General features: G+C 49.3%; 1 protein-coding gene across 3 annotated transcripts; it reads right to left on the reverse strand.

Moving 5' to 3' along the window:
* Positions 1 to 5,394: 5,394 nt before the first annotated feature.
* On the reverse strand, positions 5,395 to 12,306 carry MIIP (migration and invasion inhibitory protein). Of its 3 annotated transcripts, none has more exons than XM_080920621.1 (10): positions 12,259 to 12,306; positions 10,618 to 10,814; positions 10,168 to 10,377; positions 9,554 to 9,638; positions 7,544 to 7,652; positions 7,413 to 7,462; positions 6,961 to 7,090; positions 6,735 to 6,831; positions 5,912 to 6,049; positions 5,395 to 5,635 (listed from the first exon to the last, which is right to left on the reverse strand). In XM_080920621.1, exons 2-10 carry the CDS (start codon positions 10,738 to 10,740, stop codon positions 5,567 to 5,569), a joined length of 1,011 nt encoding a protein of 336 aa, XP_080776747.1. In that variant the 5' UTR covers positions 10,741 to 10,814; positions 12,259 to 12,306; the 3' UTR covers positions 5,395 to 5,566. The 3 variants fall into 3 exon arrangements, with proteins under 3 accessions (XP_080776747.1, XP_080776745.1, XP_080776746.1); XM_080920619.1 differs by having other exon boundaries at positions 10,015 to 10,377; XM_080920620.1 differs by having other exon boundaries at positions 10,015 to 10,377; positions 12,164 to 12,302.
* Between the last annotated feature and the right edge of the window lie 2,167 nt (positions 12,307 to 14,473).

Raw genomic sequence — 14,473 nt, forward strand, 5'->3', positions numbered from 1 at the left:
AAGATGGAGGAGTGGTGGGGTTTCTGTCCAGCATCTAGAAACGAGGAATGAAGCCAGACATGGTACAGCACAGGTGGAAGGATCTACTGAGTTTGAGGCCAACCTGGTCTACAGAGAGAATGGCAGAACAGCAGCCGGGGCTGCAGAAAGAAACCTTGTCTCATTAAAAAAAAAAAAAAAAAAAAAAAAAAAGCGCCAGCCTGTGTAAGAGGCAAGGCTTGATGGATGTCCTTACTGGCTTCCTGGAAAGGTATGGTAGTCACATAGAAGGTTGTAAGTTGGACATCATAAGTAGGGAATGTCTGCAACGGGGGAGATGCAGAGACCCTCCTCACCTCAGCTCTTCCTGTCCTCTAGCCTGTTCTAACCTCAAGATATATCCCATAAAGGATAAGCCACTGAATTTACCCATGTTCAATATTCCCCAGGATTTTTACCTTTGCCTCTCTGTGAAAAGATAGGGGATCTCTTACCTCTTTTGCACACAGAGTTCTGTCCATAGAGAGGAAGAAGGGCTGTGGGTGACCAGGGATTTCCCTGTGGCTGAGGATGGCTGCCTAGGATGGCTGAAGCCATCTTAGTTTCATGGCTGAAACTGGAATTGTTCCAGGAATCTCAAGCTGGGAGAAGGAAAAAGGCTGTCATTCCTCGGAGCAGAAATCAGTATCACACAGTTCTGACTGGCCAGATATTCTTGCAGGAGAAACTGAGTTTGAAATAATGGGCTAGTTTAGTAGCATTTGATGGTACATGCTTTCAATTCCAGCACTATGAAGTAGAGTCGGCAGATCAGAGTTTGAGGACATTCTGGTCCACAGAACTAATTCCACAACAACCTGGAACAAATTCCAGGGATACAAAGGGAAACCCTGTCTCACAAAAGAAAGAGAAAGAAAGAAGGAAAGGAAGGAAGGAAGGAAGGAAGGAGGGAGGGAGGGAGGGAGGGAAGGAGGAGGAGGAGGGAGGGAGGGAGGGAGGGAAGGAAGAGACAGAGACAGAAAGAAAGAAAGGAAGGAAGGAAGGAAGGAAGGAAGGAAGGAAGGAAGGAAGGAAGAAGGAAGGAAGGAAAAAAGGAAGGAAGAGGAAAAAAAGAAAATAAAGTGGGCCATTGGTGAACAGGTCCATACCTGGACAGGATTGTTTAACCACACAACACTTGTCTTCTACTTTAATATTAAACTTCATGTCAGGACCCAGAAGATGGAGAAGGAGAGGGGTGTTAGGGTCCTTCCTGCCCAGCTCCATATCTTTTAAGAAATATTTATTTTATTTATATACGTATCTCCATGTAAGTATATATCATGTGTGAATGCATGCGTGGCGTCTGAGACTACCTGGACATAACAGGCAATCGTGAACTGCCTAACGGGTGTGCCGAGAACCAGGTAGATTCAGGCCCTCTGGAGGAGTAAGAAGAGCTTTTAACTGCTGAGCCATCTCTTCAGGCTCCTCACCTCAACATCTTATCTACAAAATGCCGTTTACAATGTCCACCTCTATGCTCTGGAAGAGAGATGCGCATGGCTTGAACTGTACCCCCCACCTCCAACCTGTGTGTCCATAGTCTAAATTCCACAGCATGTGGCTGTATCTCAAGGCCGAAGCCTTTAGGGAGGTAAACAGGTAAAGGTCTGGTGTAGGAAGCCGTTGGTGCCAATAGATGGCGCCAGCTTCCCACCGAGGACTCAGCAAACAGCTGTTGCCCAGCCAAGAGACTTAGAGCACATGCACCACATAAGTCATAGCCCACTCTCAGGGCACACTAATGAGCTACTGGAAGATGCACCAATCAGGTAGCAACACAAGTCTCTTAGGCATATATAAGCAGTGCATTTCTCTCCCACGTGGAGAAGACCCGGTAGGGGAGATGCCCTGACCAGAGAGATCGCCTGTTCGGGAGAAGACCCCTACACAGGCAAGCACGTGAGTGATCGCCTGTTCAGGGAGATCCCACCAGGCAAGCGCCAGGAGAGTCCCCTGCACAGAGAAGACCCCTGCTAAAGAGAGTTCCCTGCCCAGAAAGAGTCCCACGTGGAGAAGTCCCCTGCTCAGGAGGTCCCCTGCTCAGAGTGCCATACAATAAAGGTTGTTCGCAGAAGAATCCTGTTGTTGCACGCCTATTCCTGCCGGCAGGACGTGGGGTGCGCGACAGTCTGGGCCGACTTCAGTAACATGCTGTCCTTTTAAACAGGGGATTCAGCAAGGCGCAAGCACAGAGAGATTTGTGTGGAAACTCTGAGAGTGGCTGTCTGGAAGTAAAGGAGAGAGACCTTCAGAACCCAGACCACCAGAGCCTGACACTGGGCTTCAGCCTCCAGAATTACAAGCAGTTGGGATTTCTGATGTAATAACTGCAGTCTCTGGTGTTGTTCCCTATGTCCAAGGCAGGCGAATGGAAACTACTTCAGGCCCATTGCCCCTGGTCTGAACTGCTTGAGATTCCAAGATATTTTAAGTTTTTTTTTTAATTTATTCACTGTACATTTTACTCACTTCCCCACACCCAGTAGCCCCCTCCCATAATCATTCCCCTCTTCCCCTTCTCTGAGCATATGGGGTCACCCTGGGTATGCCCCACCCCCCACCCCACCCTCACCCCCGACCCTGGCACTTCAAAGCTCTGCACTTTTGCTTCCACTGAGTCCAGACAAGGTAGCCCGGGCAACAGCTTTTGGGATAGCCCCTCCCCCAACCCCGCCCCGTTCAGTTGTTCACAGCCCACAAGATAGTCAAGCTGCGTATCTCCTACATATGAGCATAGAGGCTTAGTTCCAGCCCATGTATGTTTTTTGGTTGGTGGTTCATTCTCTGAGAGCCCCCAAGAGTCCATGTTAGTTGGTGCTGTTGGTATTTCTGTGGCATTCCTATCCCCTTAAAGGCTGTGATTCTTCCTTATTCTTCTATAAGAGTCTTCAAGCTACATTCATTGTTTGGCTGTGGGAAGCATCTGTCTGTGTCACATCGTGTGTGGAGCCTCTCAGAAGGCAGCCATGACCTCCTAAATGTCTGCGAGACCCATATTACTTGTATAAGTTTTTCTTGTTTCTACACATGGGCTGTGGCATGTGCACACTCACACACCAGCACATACATAATTTTTAAACCCAAATAAGGGCCAATGAGGTTATTTGAGCCAAACAATTCCTGGGTCTCATCTCTGGAATTCACCTGAAGCAGGCAATAAATGGTCCTCTCACTCCCACATACACATCATGGCACAGGTATATACACAAACAGTTCAAATTTTTTTTAAATGGGTGAAATTGACAAACCAAATAACCCAATTATTGAGGACATATGGAATAATTGGACAGTTTAAATTCTTTAAAAAAAAAAAAATTTATGTTTATGAGTACACTGTTGCTGTCTTCAGACACACTAGAAGAGGGTGTTGAAATCCATTACAGATGGTTGTGAGCCACCATGTGGTTGCTGGGATTTGAACTCAGGACCTCTGGAAGAGCAGTCAGTGCTCTTACCACTGAGCCTGACGGGTCATTTTGTAAATGTTATCTCAGCTGGGCTTAGAGTTGCAGCCTTGTAATCCTGGCAGCTGAGAGATAGTGGCAGGTCAGTCTCTCAAGAGTTTGTGGCCAGCTTGATGAACACAGTGGGTTCTAAGAGAGCCATGGCTATGTAGGAATATCCTGTCTCAAAAAAGATCGCAAAACTAGGATATTTCAAATTATGGAAATTTTCCTAACAGAATCTGATTGGTTTTAACAAACCTTTTGTAGTCTCTACTCACATGACGAGAATCATTTGGAGTGTAAATAAGGAACAGGGTTGAGGGACCATTCACAGAGGGATGGAAATGTGTTAAAAACTTCAGTAACAGTCCAGCAGGAACTTAATGACGTATTACAATGCTCTGCTCTACAATGACATATCTGGGGGCTGCACACTCACCAGTATTGCTCCTCTTGTGTTCTCAATCTGCTTCCTAGCACCCACATCAGATGGCCCAGGGCAAGGACAAGTCAAGCGCAAACGACGGGCAGACAGACGCGCGCGAGTGTGTGTGTGTGTGTGTGTGTGTGTGTGTGTGTTTCCCGAGTATTCTAAAAAGAACACTTTTTCTTCATGTGCAGTTCTCTAAAAAGAACACTTGCTCTTCATGTACATTTCTCTGATTAAAACTGATTGAATTTGGGTACACAAGTTTTTCCACTGTGGAGAACAAGTGTAAGCCGGGTATTAGTGGATTCAGAAGAGAATGTCTGGTTCCCCATGATTGGAGTTATGGGCAGCTGGCAGGAATGAAAGCGAGGCCCCAGGGATGAGCAGCCAGTGCTCTTAAAGGCTAAGTCATCTATTCAGCCTCATGAATACTCATTAAGAGCAACAAGGTCTGAATGATTGATTGATCCTTAGTTTGTCTTTACCTCATCATAAAAGACCCAGAAGAGCATAGGATTTATACTATCAGAAACTAACTTAGAGGTGGTGCATAGAAGGCATGGGAGAAACAGGATCCCATTCCTAAAACTTCTCAAGTCTGTTTCTGATGAAGTTCTTAGGGGTCAGATTCCTAGAGTTCCTTCCTAGGGCTGTGGGTCACCCAGTTTCTAATAGTGGGCCCAGAAATGAACACAAAGATACCAGGGACCTCAAGAGAACCCTTCCCCTGAGATCAAGGAAGGATCTCACTCAACACAAGCCACGTTTTTCAAAGACCCCTGTATGTGTGTGGATACAGGCACACACACGCCATGGCATGCATCTGAAATCCTAAAGACCACACTGGGTTGTGACCATACCTTCCACCTTGACGTAGGGGGTTTCCTTCTTGTTCTTCCAATGTGTATGCCAGGTTACCTTGCCCATCAGCCTTTGGGATTCCTCTATCTCCACCTCTCACCTCCCCCTAGGATTACGAACACCTGCTCTGCACCTGGCTTTTGCATTGGTCCTGGGGACTTGAATTCAGGTCCTCAAACTTACATAGCAAGGATGATTATCCGCTGGCCCATTTCCCCAGGCCTGAGATACTGTAACATCTGACCTTGGTTCAAGCCTGCTTTGGGGACCCAAACCCAAATCTGTCTGGTAGACAGCCATCTATCTAGATCTGAGAGCTACAAAGATAGTGTCCTGACCAGGGTCCAGCGGTGCATACCCATATTCCACAGAGGTAGGGGCAAAAAGATCAGAAGTTCAAGGCCATCCTTGGCTACATTGTGAGTTCCAGGCCAACTTGGGTCTATGAGACCAGATGGTAGAAAATACACACAAAAGCCACATTCCCAGCGTGACCCCCAGGTAGCTAGTGTCTCCCTTAGGCAAAAAAGCCCAGATGAGACCAGGACACCTAGACATCAAGAGGACCAGCAGAAAAGAGGCTTACATAGAAACAGGAAGTGTAGGGCCCTGAGCTTTATTAGCACATTACTCAACACTCCCTCCCCTCTGCCCTGGAATTCCCACTTTGAATAACTCAGAAGACAAAGGGACCAAACAAAGAGCGACAGCTCAGCCACCTCCATCTTGTCCACCTCCGGCTCTCGGGAGGCTGATGGCACTGGTAGGATAAGGTCACCTTCTAGGTAGTCAGTCCACAGGGCTTCTAGTGGGAAGGACAGAGCTGGGCAACTTGAGGCTCTGACCAGATAGGTGGGTCCTGTGCTGTCAAGGCCTGAAAGGAGAAAAGTGAGGTCTTGGGGAGCTACTAGGGGACAGATGCATAGTAAAATATTGTGGGGTCCCTCAGGGATAAGTGGGGCACTGTAACAGCGTCAGCTCCTCCTGCACCTTGGAGTGAGTGCCTCCTTCCTCGATAGACTGGAGCAGGTGTCAAGGAGTGTCAATGTTGTACGGGACACATTGTCAGAGCCTGAATTCCCCATCTTGATAGGATCTGTCTCACCTGGACACTTTACCTCCCCGGGTTGGGACACACTCTAGACCCTACCTGACAAGACGGTCTTGTAGCTAGCAGATTCTGGCGCGGCGCTGCTCCGTAGGACACAGAGGACCAGAGGTCCAGGCTCTTGGGGACAGAGGTTTTCTCTGACTTTGGAGGCAGGATGTCCCAGCCCAGCAGACAGTGCTGTGGAAAGCCAGTGTTAAAGGCATCTGCCATAGGCAACTTTAGAAAAGCCCTCTGGGCAACCACGATCCCTTCCCTTGGGCAGAAGCTCTGTCAACCAAATGGTTTACCCTAGGCCATCCCAAACTCAGTCCAGGTTGACCTGGCCACCGTAACCCTCCTCCAGATGGAAGAGAGATGGGGATATTACTGGAATCCTTTCTACACTGTACTTGGCCTTGAATAACTCAGTCGAATGACTTTACTAAACTCCAATACTGAGGATGGTCCGACCCTTTATCCCCACTTTATAGGGGAGTCAAGTGTCTTCCTCCTCTTCTCCCAACTGCAGCTACTTTGTCCTCTACCAGTCTTAAGCAGGACATCCTTTGACTCCCATCCTTGCTAGGATATGAGGTGCATAATGGAAACATAAAAGTCTGGGTTCAAACCCATCAATTCCTACCAGCCCTCCTCTGCCTCCACACTCTGAGTGTGGGTGAGGTAAGACAGTGACTGCTGTGGCTCTGGGGAACTGCCCTTCCATAGATGTGGCACTTAAGAGCTCAGTGAATAAGGCCACTTTAGACACCATGTAGAAGGCATGCATCACATCTGCCTAGGGACTGAGGACTTCACCAAAGCCTGCTAGCATTCAATATCCTTAGAGCAAGCTGCCTCTAGCCTCTTAGGACAGGGAGCTTACCCGAGGCAGGGCCAGAGTGTCAGATGCATCAAAGCTCTTCCTTCTATGAATTCGATACCGGTGAGGAGGATCCATGATAGATAAGGGGATGCTCACCCTATGTAAGAGGGAACAGCACAAAAATCATATGCTGCACCTCACCCTAGTTACAACTGTTCACTGAGACACCTCCCCCACCCCCACCCCCACACATACACACAGAAATCCCAACGTTATTGACACTCACCTGACTTGCACTGGCTCTTCCAGAGTTTCAGGGCCCTGCTCATCCCGGGGTTTCCCACACAGACGGCAAGGGGCACCCGGATCCACAGGCTCAGGAAACAGGCGGCGGTTGATACGGTAACAGTACACACCTGTGAAGCCCATGAGATGCCACAGTCCCTCTAAGCTAGGGGATTTGTTTCCAGAGCTGAGGGCTGTCCTCAGTACGTAAGCCATGCCATCTACTGAGGAACAACTTTTTTCCCAGCACCTTTCCTCCCAAAGTCTTGGTTCTATACCTAAGTTCAGGGAGAAATGTCCCCCCGGGGGCAGCTTCTGGGGAGAGGTGGTTATAAAGGGCAGAACCAAAGCCAGTCAGAACCCTAGGCCAAGATGCATCCCACAATGCATAGACCCCAGGCTGCCCTCCCTGAGTCCACCGCTCAGAGTGACCTGGCGTAAGTGTACACTCACACTCATGGTCCTCGTCCACACCACTGCTCTCCAGGCCTGGGAACACAGCTCTGGGGGTAAAGAAAGAACATGAGCAGGGTGACTGACGGAGTCCCCCAAGCCCTGGACAGGCCCCATGAGCCCCTGCTTACTCCGGGGAGTTGCAAACACAATCCTCTTTGTTGTTTTCTCGAAACCTCTGCAGCACAGAGAAGAAGGCCTCGGGTTCACTAGTGACCGGAGAGCTACTGTCCAGGGACCCTGGGGTGGGGAAAGCAGCAGTGGCTGAGCCGAAGCACCTTACCCTTTGGAGTCTACACCATCTATTTGTGCCAGCTCTGTCAGAGCCTGGCCTGCTGTAGTCAGCTGTTCCCAGACAGCATCCCCACAGCTGTTACTTCCCTAAGAGGGACCATACACTCCTTTTATTTCAGTCACTATCCAACTGAACTGGGTCTGCCTCTTGAGTGCTGACATTAAAGTCCCATGTCTCCATGCTTCTGTTTGAGGGACAAGGTCCCACGTAGCCCAGGCTAGCCTCCAACTCAACACTTTTGTCTCCACCTCCCAGCGCAGAGATAATGAGCAGGAACCTGGCTTACTTCTTAGCTGAGGAAAGAGTGGGAGGCTAGACAAGGTCCCCTCTCTGAGGAAGCCACATTCTAAAGAGTTGAAAAGACCAGTTAGTCACCAAGGATCTCCGTGATATAATACTGAATAGGGACACCTGAGAAGCTCAAAGCCAGAGCCAGGTGGCTGCCTGTCACAAGGTAGACATTACAAGAGAGGTCTGTGAAGGTGACCTAGGAAGCCACAGGAACAAATCGAAAGGATACCCCAGTAGGTGAAGGTGTCAAAGCCCCAGGACAGTCAGGATGACCTCAGAGCCAGAGCACAGTGAGGGGCAAGGGTGGAGGAATGGAGCCCAGAGTCTGAGAGGATTCAGGGACAGCATCTAACATGTATTTACATGATTCCTCTTTGAGGCTGAGAGGTGAGGGAAAGCAGGGACAGTGACAGAGATGTTATAGATTCTATAAAGGTACTAAGGGACTTCTAGAGAATGTACTAGCAATCTGGACATGAGATATATAAACAGGAGTCAAAGTCAGTGCTGAGCCCAAGGCATAGCTTGACATATTAGGTTCACAAGGCCGCCATTTACAGAGATAGGAAGAGAGGCTACACTGAGGATGGGGGTAGAAACCAGAACCTTGGTTACTGAGGTGAAATTAAGATACTCTTTGAAAATTCCATTTTATTTTATATATTTTGGTGACTAAATTTTTTACATGGGGTGAAACACTTATAATCTTAGCAGTTGGGAGGCAGAGTCTTGGGGATCTTTGTATTTTCAAGGAAATCTATTCTACATAGGGAGTTCCAGGACACTCAGAAAAAGTTACTAAGAAGATACTAAGGTAGGGCTGGAGTGAGTGAAAGTGCACACCTTTGATCCCAGCACTGGGGAGGCAGGGGCAGGAGGCGGATGTCGGAGATCCAGGACAGTCAGGAATACACAGAGAGACCCAGTGTATAGAAACAAGCGAGAAAAGACCACTGGCTGCTTCCGCAGAGTCAGCTCCCAGCACCCACCCAATGGCTCACAACCCTCCACAACTCCAATTCCAGCCTCTCCCAGCCCCTGTGGCCTCCACAGCCACCAGGTCTGTGCTTGAAGGACAGATGTACATACAGGCAAACTCATACATAAATGAATCGTTAAATTAAAAGCCAAAAGCTAAAATGGCATAATTTCTGGTGCATGTATTTTCACACTCAGTTTTCAGAAATGAGGCAGAAGAGGCTAGAAGGACTACGGGAGCCCCTGAGGCGCCAGAGGAGCAAAAGAGCTGAGATGCTTCCATTAGTGTTAAGCGGGGGCCTGGTTCTACAAATACTCAAATATAGGCCGGCAGTTGAATCACTAGCTCATTCATTCAGGTTCATTTGTGTCCAGGCTAAGAGCAGTCCAGCCCCCACTTTCCCTCACCTATAACCCCACCCCTCACCTTTAACCCCACCCCTCACCTGTAACCCCACCCCTCACCTTTAACCCCACCCCCACCTGTAACCCCACCCCTCACCTGCAACCCCACCCCCCACCTTTAACCCCACCCTCACCTGTAACTCCACCCCTCACCTGTAACCCCACCCCTCACCTGCAATCCAATCATAGCCTAGGTATGGCCTAGAGTGCCAGCTGCTCTCAGGCATTGCAGACTCCTGGGAAAAGGTCACTTTGGGCTGAGGAAGTAGACAAAGACTAGATCAGCAGGTCTGGCCCAGAGGTCCCTTTACAAGGGGACACTAGGCCTTGCCATGACTTAAGACTCTAGCTTGGTGCCAGTCTCAACTGGGGAACTCAGTTTGGACCCACTTTGGATGTGGCTTTGAACAAGCCTGGGCTTCAGGCCTGTCTTTCTATCTGTACAATAAGGCTTGCCTTGTCTCCTTCTTCACAAAGTGCTAAGAACTGATAGCAATGGTAACATCACACTGAACCTTCTAGAAGCCTCACCCCCCCACATACCCAAGGGACACTTTTCTAGGGACAATCTGTCAGACAGGGAAACTGGGGTTCCATAAGGATCCCCATGATTTCCAGAGACTATTTAGTTACCTTAGATGGCTTGCTTAGTCGTGACAGGATGGACCTTGGGACCTGGGTCTTGTCAGGCCCCAGACCTTTTGGTCCTCCCAAAGACACTGACCCCTTCTGACCTTGAGTGGCTATCAAGGGTACTGAGGGGGGCTGTAGTCCTTCCTGGGCCACCTGATGTTGGCATGTGGCAGGTGGGTGTGGGTCCATCCTGGAGTTGGCCTTGTCATACCAGACCGTATCAAACGCGTCACCTCGATGACTGTCCAGTGGGCCCCACAGGTGTCTTTTGTCATATGAGCTGGGAGCCACTGAGGAAGTGGAAGAAGTCTCTTGGGACAGTGGCACCTCTAAGTTGTTGCTGCTGCTACAGTTCAGGTGTGACTGTAAGAAACAGATCACGTTACCCAGGTAACATGGCCAGTGCCAGCCACTCTGACCTGCTGTGGATCTGCAGGTCTTTACCCTGCTGTGGCTTTCAAAGCCCAGTCCCAAGGCCTTAGTTTTGTACCATCAATGAAATGGGTGCATTGGGAAAGGTTGACCCTGGAGGCCTGGACATAGTCACTGGGGATAGTTGTCTTTTCCTCACCACCTGGCATTACCAAGGTGCCACCCACCCACCTCTGATGCTGCTCTGGCCACGGACCGACACATGGCCTCTTGCCCAGCCCAAAGCTGCTTCAGGAGCTCCAGGCTGAGCAGCCGAAGCTGAACGGGGTCTTTTGTCTCCGCCATCTTGGACATGTGGGCTTCTCACAACAATGTCACTGTCTCTGGGCTTCGGTATACCCACAGGAGGTACTCAGCTTAGGGTCCATCTGAAGCCAAAACACAGCAATGACAAGAAATGAGGAAGCGACCCTGCCACACAGGCCTAGATTTACAACATCACTGAGATGCTCCTTCACGCTGCAGCCTCACCCTGCTTACCTAACCTCTCTCACCCTCACCTGATAAATAGGGTACCCCAGTGATTACCCCACCATTCTGTCACTGGGGCAACACAGTTCCATAGTATGGCACTTGATTAATGTCCATTACTAACCCAGCTGGGGTGAGCTTCCTTGCCCACCAAGAGACTAAGACTCCCACTGGGCCTTCCCTATGCAATCTGATTCCCGGGAGATGTGTCAGTTGGTAAAGGTGCTTGCTATTAAGCTTGAGGATCTGAGTTCAATTCCTAAGGCCTACACAGCAGAGAGAACTGACTCCCATGAATCTTCATACCTTCTTCTTCTTACCTTCATACATGGGTCATGGCATGTGCTTGCCTATACCCACACACACATATAAAAACTTGTTTTTAATATTAATCTGATTCCTTTGTCATATAGAAAAGACTAGTACAGCGTGCTAATTCAAAACTGTCTGGCACTGAACCCAGGACCTGAAGCATCAAGCCTTTTCTCTGCCACAAATCTCCCAGCCAATTCCTTTTTACTTCTCTCTCTCTCTCTCTCTCTCTCTCTATTTGCATGTATATCCCAAGGTCACACAGCCACTAAATGTCAAAAGCAGGGTTTGAACCAAAATGTAATAGGTTCCAACCTGTGCAGTGGCTACTTCCCCTGACATTCAAACTTCTACCTCATGGTGGGAGGAGAGTCTCCTCAGAGTTGCAAATTCCTAAGGCCCCCTCCACAAAGTCCAGGGAGAGAGGATTCTCCGATGGGGCTGCCTGAAAGCAGTGCAGGGGTGTATCAGGGCCCGTGCTGGGTGGGCTTGTCAGCGATGCAGCTGCCTTTGGGTCATGCAAGTTCCCACAGTGACCCCAATATGTACAGCCACACTTGGGTGTAATCATTGCTCTGTTGGCTGTGCTCTGGGGCAAGTAAACCTTTGTTGACAAATGACTCTGGATAAAGGGTCTGCACTCAGGAAGGCAAGGACCTGACAATGTGGGTAGGATCCTGGGACACCCCTGTCCTTCTCCAGGCAGCTTTGGTCCCGCATCAATTAAACTTCTTTTGCTTCTGGAGGAGATATCTGCACTGTAATAAAGAAGCACTTCCCATTTCTCTTAACAACCCCAGGCCAGATTCCTTCAGCAGTATCAGACCCCGCCCCTCGTCCTGTCCCAGCCCTGCCACCCTAAGCGCTCTCGGGGACTTGGGTTTCAGTAATGGCTGCAGGGGGCGAGTAGAGACGACCCTAGCATCTCACTCACGCGCACTCCGGCAGGGTGCACACCGGGCCTAGGCGCTTCTCTACAGGCCTAGCGGGAGGAAGGCACACCTCTCTGGTCCCAAGAACAGTGGCTACCTTGGATGAAAGGACGCCAACGCTCCACGCCCGGAAGCCCAAATTCCCAGCAGCCCCGGGGATCCGCCTCTAGCGGGGGCGGAACCTCCATTGGTTGTCCTAATTGGCTAATGCTGGGGCGGGCTGTCCTGATCGGCCAATTGGCGGGGTCAGCACGCCTTACACTTGAGTCTTCGCATCCGGAAGCAGCAGTTTCAATCTGGGAGGGAGGGGGACCTCACTGCTAATTGGTTAACCGATAAGGCTAATTCTACCATTTCAAATTTTACCGAATGACGTGTTACCAGGAGGACAGGTTTCGATTGGTCAGTGTGGCCCGGCTACGCAATTTCCGGATGTGAAGCCGCTACGGGCGGTGGATGGGTGGGATTAGAGATTCCAGCAAATTTTCTTTTTTTTTTTAAGGTTTACTTCAAACTAGGTTCTCCGGGTGTACTTCAAACTAGGTTTACTTCAAACCGGGTTGGGCGGTTGTGTGAATACGTGCCATGTTAGCCCAGCTTTCTATAGCACTTTAAGTCTTCGTGAAGTGTCTATTTTGTGCCAGAGACACTGGGAGGCAAAGATTCAAAAGGGTGGGGACAGAGAAAAACAACTCAGTGGGAAATTTACAATACAGATACCAAAAATCTGCTCCTGTAAGATATAAGCCAAAATTTAAGGTAGTCCAGGCTGGCCTCAAACTCGCTATCGTGAGGATCATTTTGAACTCCTTTCTAAGCCTGCAGCCTCTCCCCTAGTGCTGGAATTACAGGTGTGTACCAGCACGCCCAGTTTCTATGGTGCTGGGAATTGAGCCAGGGACTCTAGGCATAGAAGGGTTTTACCTTAGCTGCTCTCCCTTCTCCATGTCACAGAGGCAAAGCCAGCCTGCACCGGGAGGGGTCTTGGAGTACACTTGAAATAAGCATCTGCAGGGGCCTATTTACAGTTAGGTTTTCATCCAAGAAGTGAAGTTTACTGCTACATTTTAGGTTGCAAGTACCTATTCTATGCCTGGTTGGGGGCTCATGCAGCCGAAATAAAATGCCCTGGTGAGGACTGAGCATTTAAATCAATACAACTCGATGGGTGTGGTTGTGCACACTTAATCCTACCACACAGTAGGTAAGGGTCAGGCATCTTTGTGAACTCAAGGCCAGCTTGTAGTGAGCTCCAGGAAAACCATGGTGAGATACTGTCTCAATACAAACTGCTAGGTTATTTCTCCACTGGTTAAATAGCCAGTTAAAACCGGATTAGAACATATTAAAGGTAGGTTTATTAAATTCACTGTCCCCAGGAAAGGAGGCCAGGGAAGTGATCATGGGGTGGGAGGTTGGACAAGATACTGAGAGGAGAGAGAGGATTGGGAGAAAGGAGATGGAGGGAGAAAGAAAAACCAAGATGTCTGAATTACATAGGAAGGAGAGAGGGAAAGGGAGAAAGGGGAAGAGAGGAAGGGTGTCTTAGACTGGATTTCTATTCCTGCACAAACATCATGACCAAGAAGCAAGTTGGGGAGGAAAGGGTTTATTCAGCTTACACTTCCACACTGCTGTTCATCACCAAAGGAAGTCAGGACTGGAACCCAAGCAGGTCAGGAAGCAGGAGCTGATGCAGAGGCCATGGAGGGATGTCACTTACTGGCTTGCTTCCCATGGCTTGCTCAGCCTGCTTTCTTATAGAACCCAGGTCTACCAGCCCAGGGATGGCACCACCCACAATGGGCTGGGCCCTCCCCCCTTGATCACTAGTTGAGAAAATGCCTTACAGCTGAATTTCATGGAGGCATTTCCCCAACTGAGGCTCCTTTCTCTGTGATAACTCCAGCTGTGTCAAGTTGACACAAAACCAGCCAGTACAGCCTACTACAAAAAAGCTGCAGATGCCCAACACCCTGGAGTGGTATTTTATTGGTGATGGGATGAAAATGCTTAGGGAACTCAGAATGATAGGGTGGCTTTGTGTAAAGGCTACTTGTCTGCAGTGGAGGGGCCCGGAAGATGCACCCACACTACTAGGGCAATGAGGATGACTTTCGTCAGGGGTACCCAAGAGGGATGGAAGAGCTTTGTATTTAGCCTTCTCTGTATGGAGGACCTAACAGTGGGGTCTGTGGCTACTCAGCTGAATGACTTGGCAGAATTAACTTAAAAGCCAACAGCGGCTGGGTACAGACGATGGTTTGACTCCTACAGATCCTGTGACAATTGTCTCTCTCTCTCTCTACCTG

This window comes from Micromys minutus, assembly GCF_963924665.1.
Source record: "Micromys minutus genome assembly, chromosome: 9".
Lineage (NCBI taxonomy): Eukaryota > Metazoa > Chordata > Mammalia > Rodentia > Muridae > Micromys > Micromys minutus.

Coding starts and splice junctions, on each gene's coding strand:
- MIIP (XM_080920619.1), bottom strand. CDS start 10,740: ATGTCCAAGATGGCGGAGACAAAAGACCCCGTTCAGCTTCGGCTGCTC. Junction 6,050..6,734: donor ACACTCTGGCCCTGCCTCGG/GTAAGCTCCCTG, acceptor GGCTTTCCACAG/CACTGTCTGCTGGGCTGGGA. Junction 5,636..5,911: donor CTACAAGACCGTCTTGTCAG/GTAGGGTCTAGA, acceptor TTCTCCTTTCAG/GCCTTGACAGCACAGGACCC.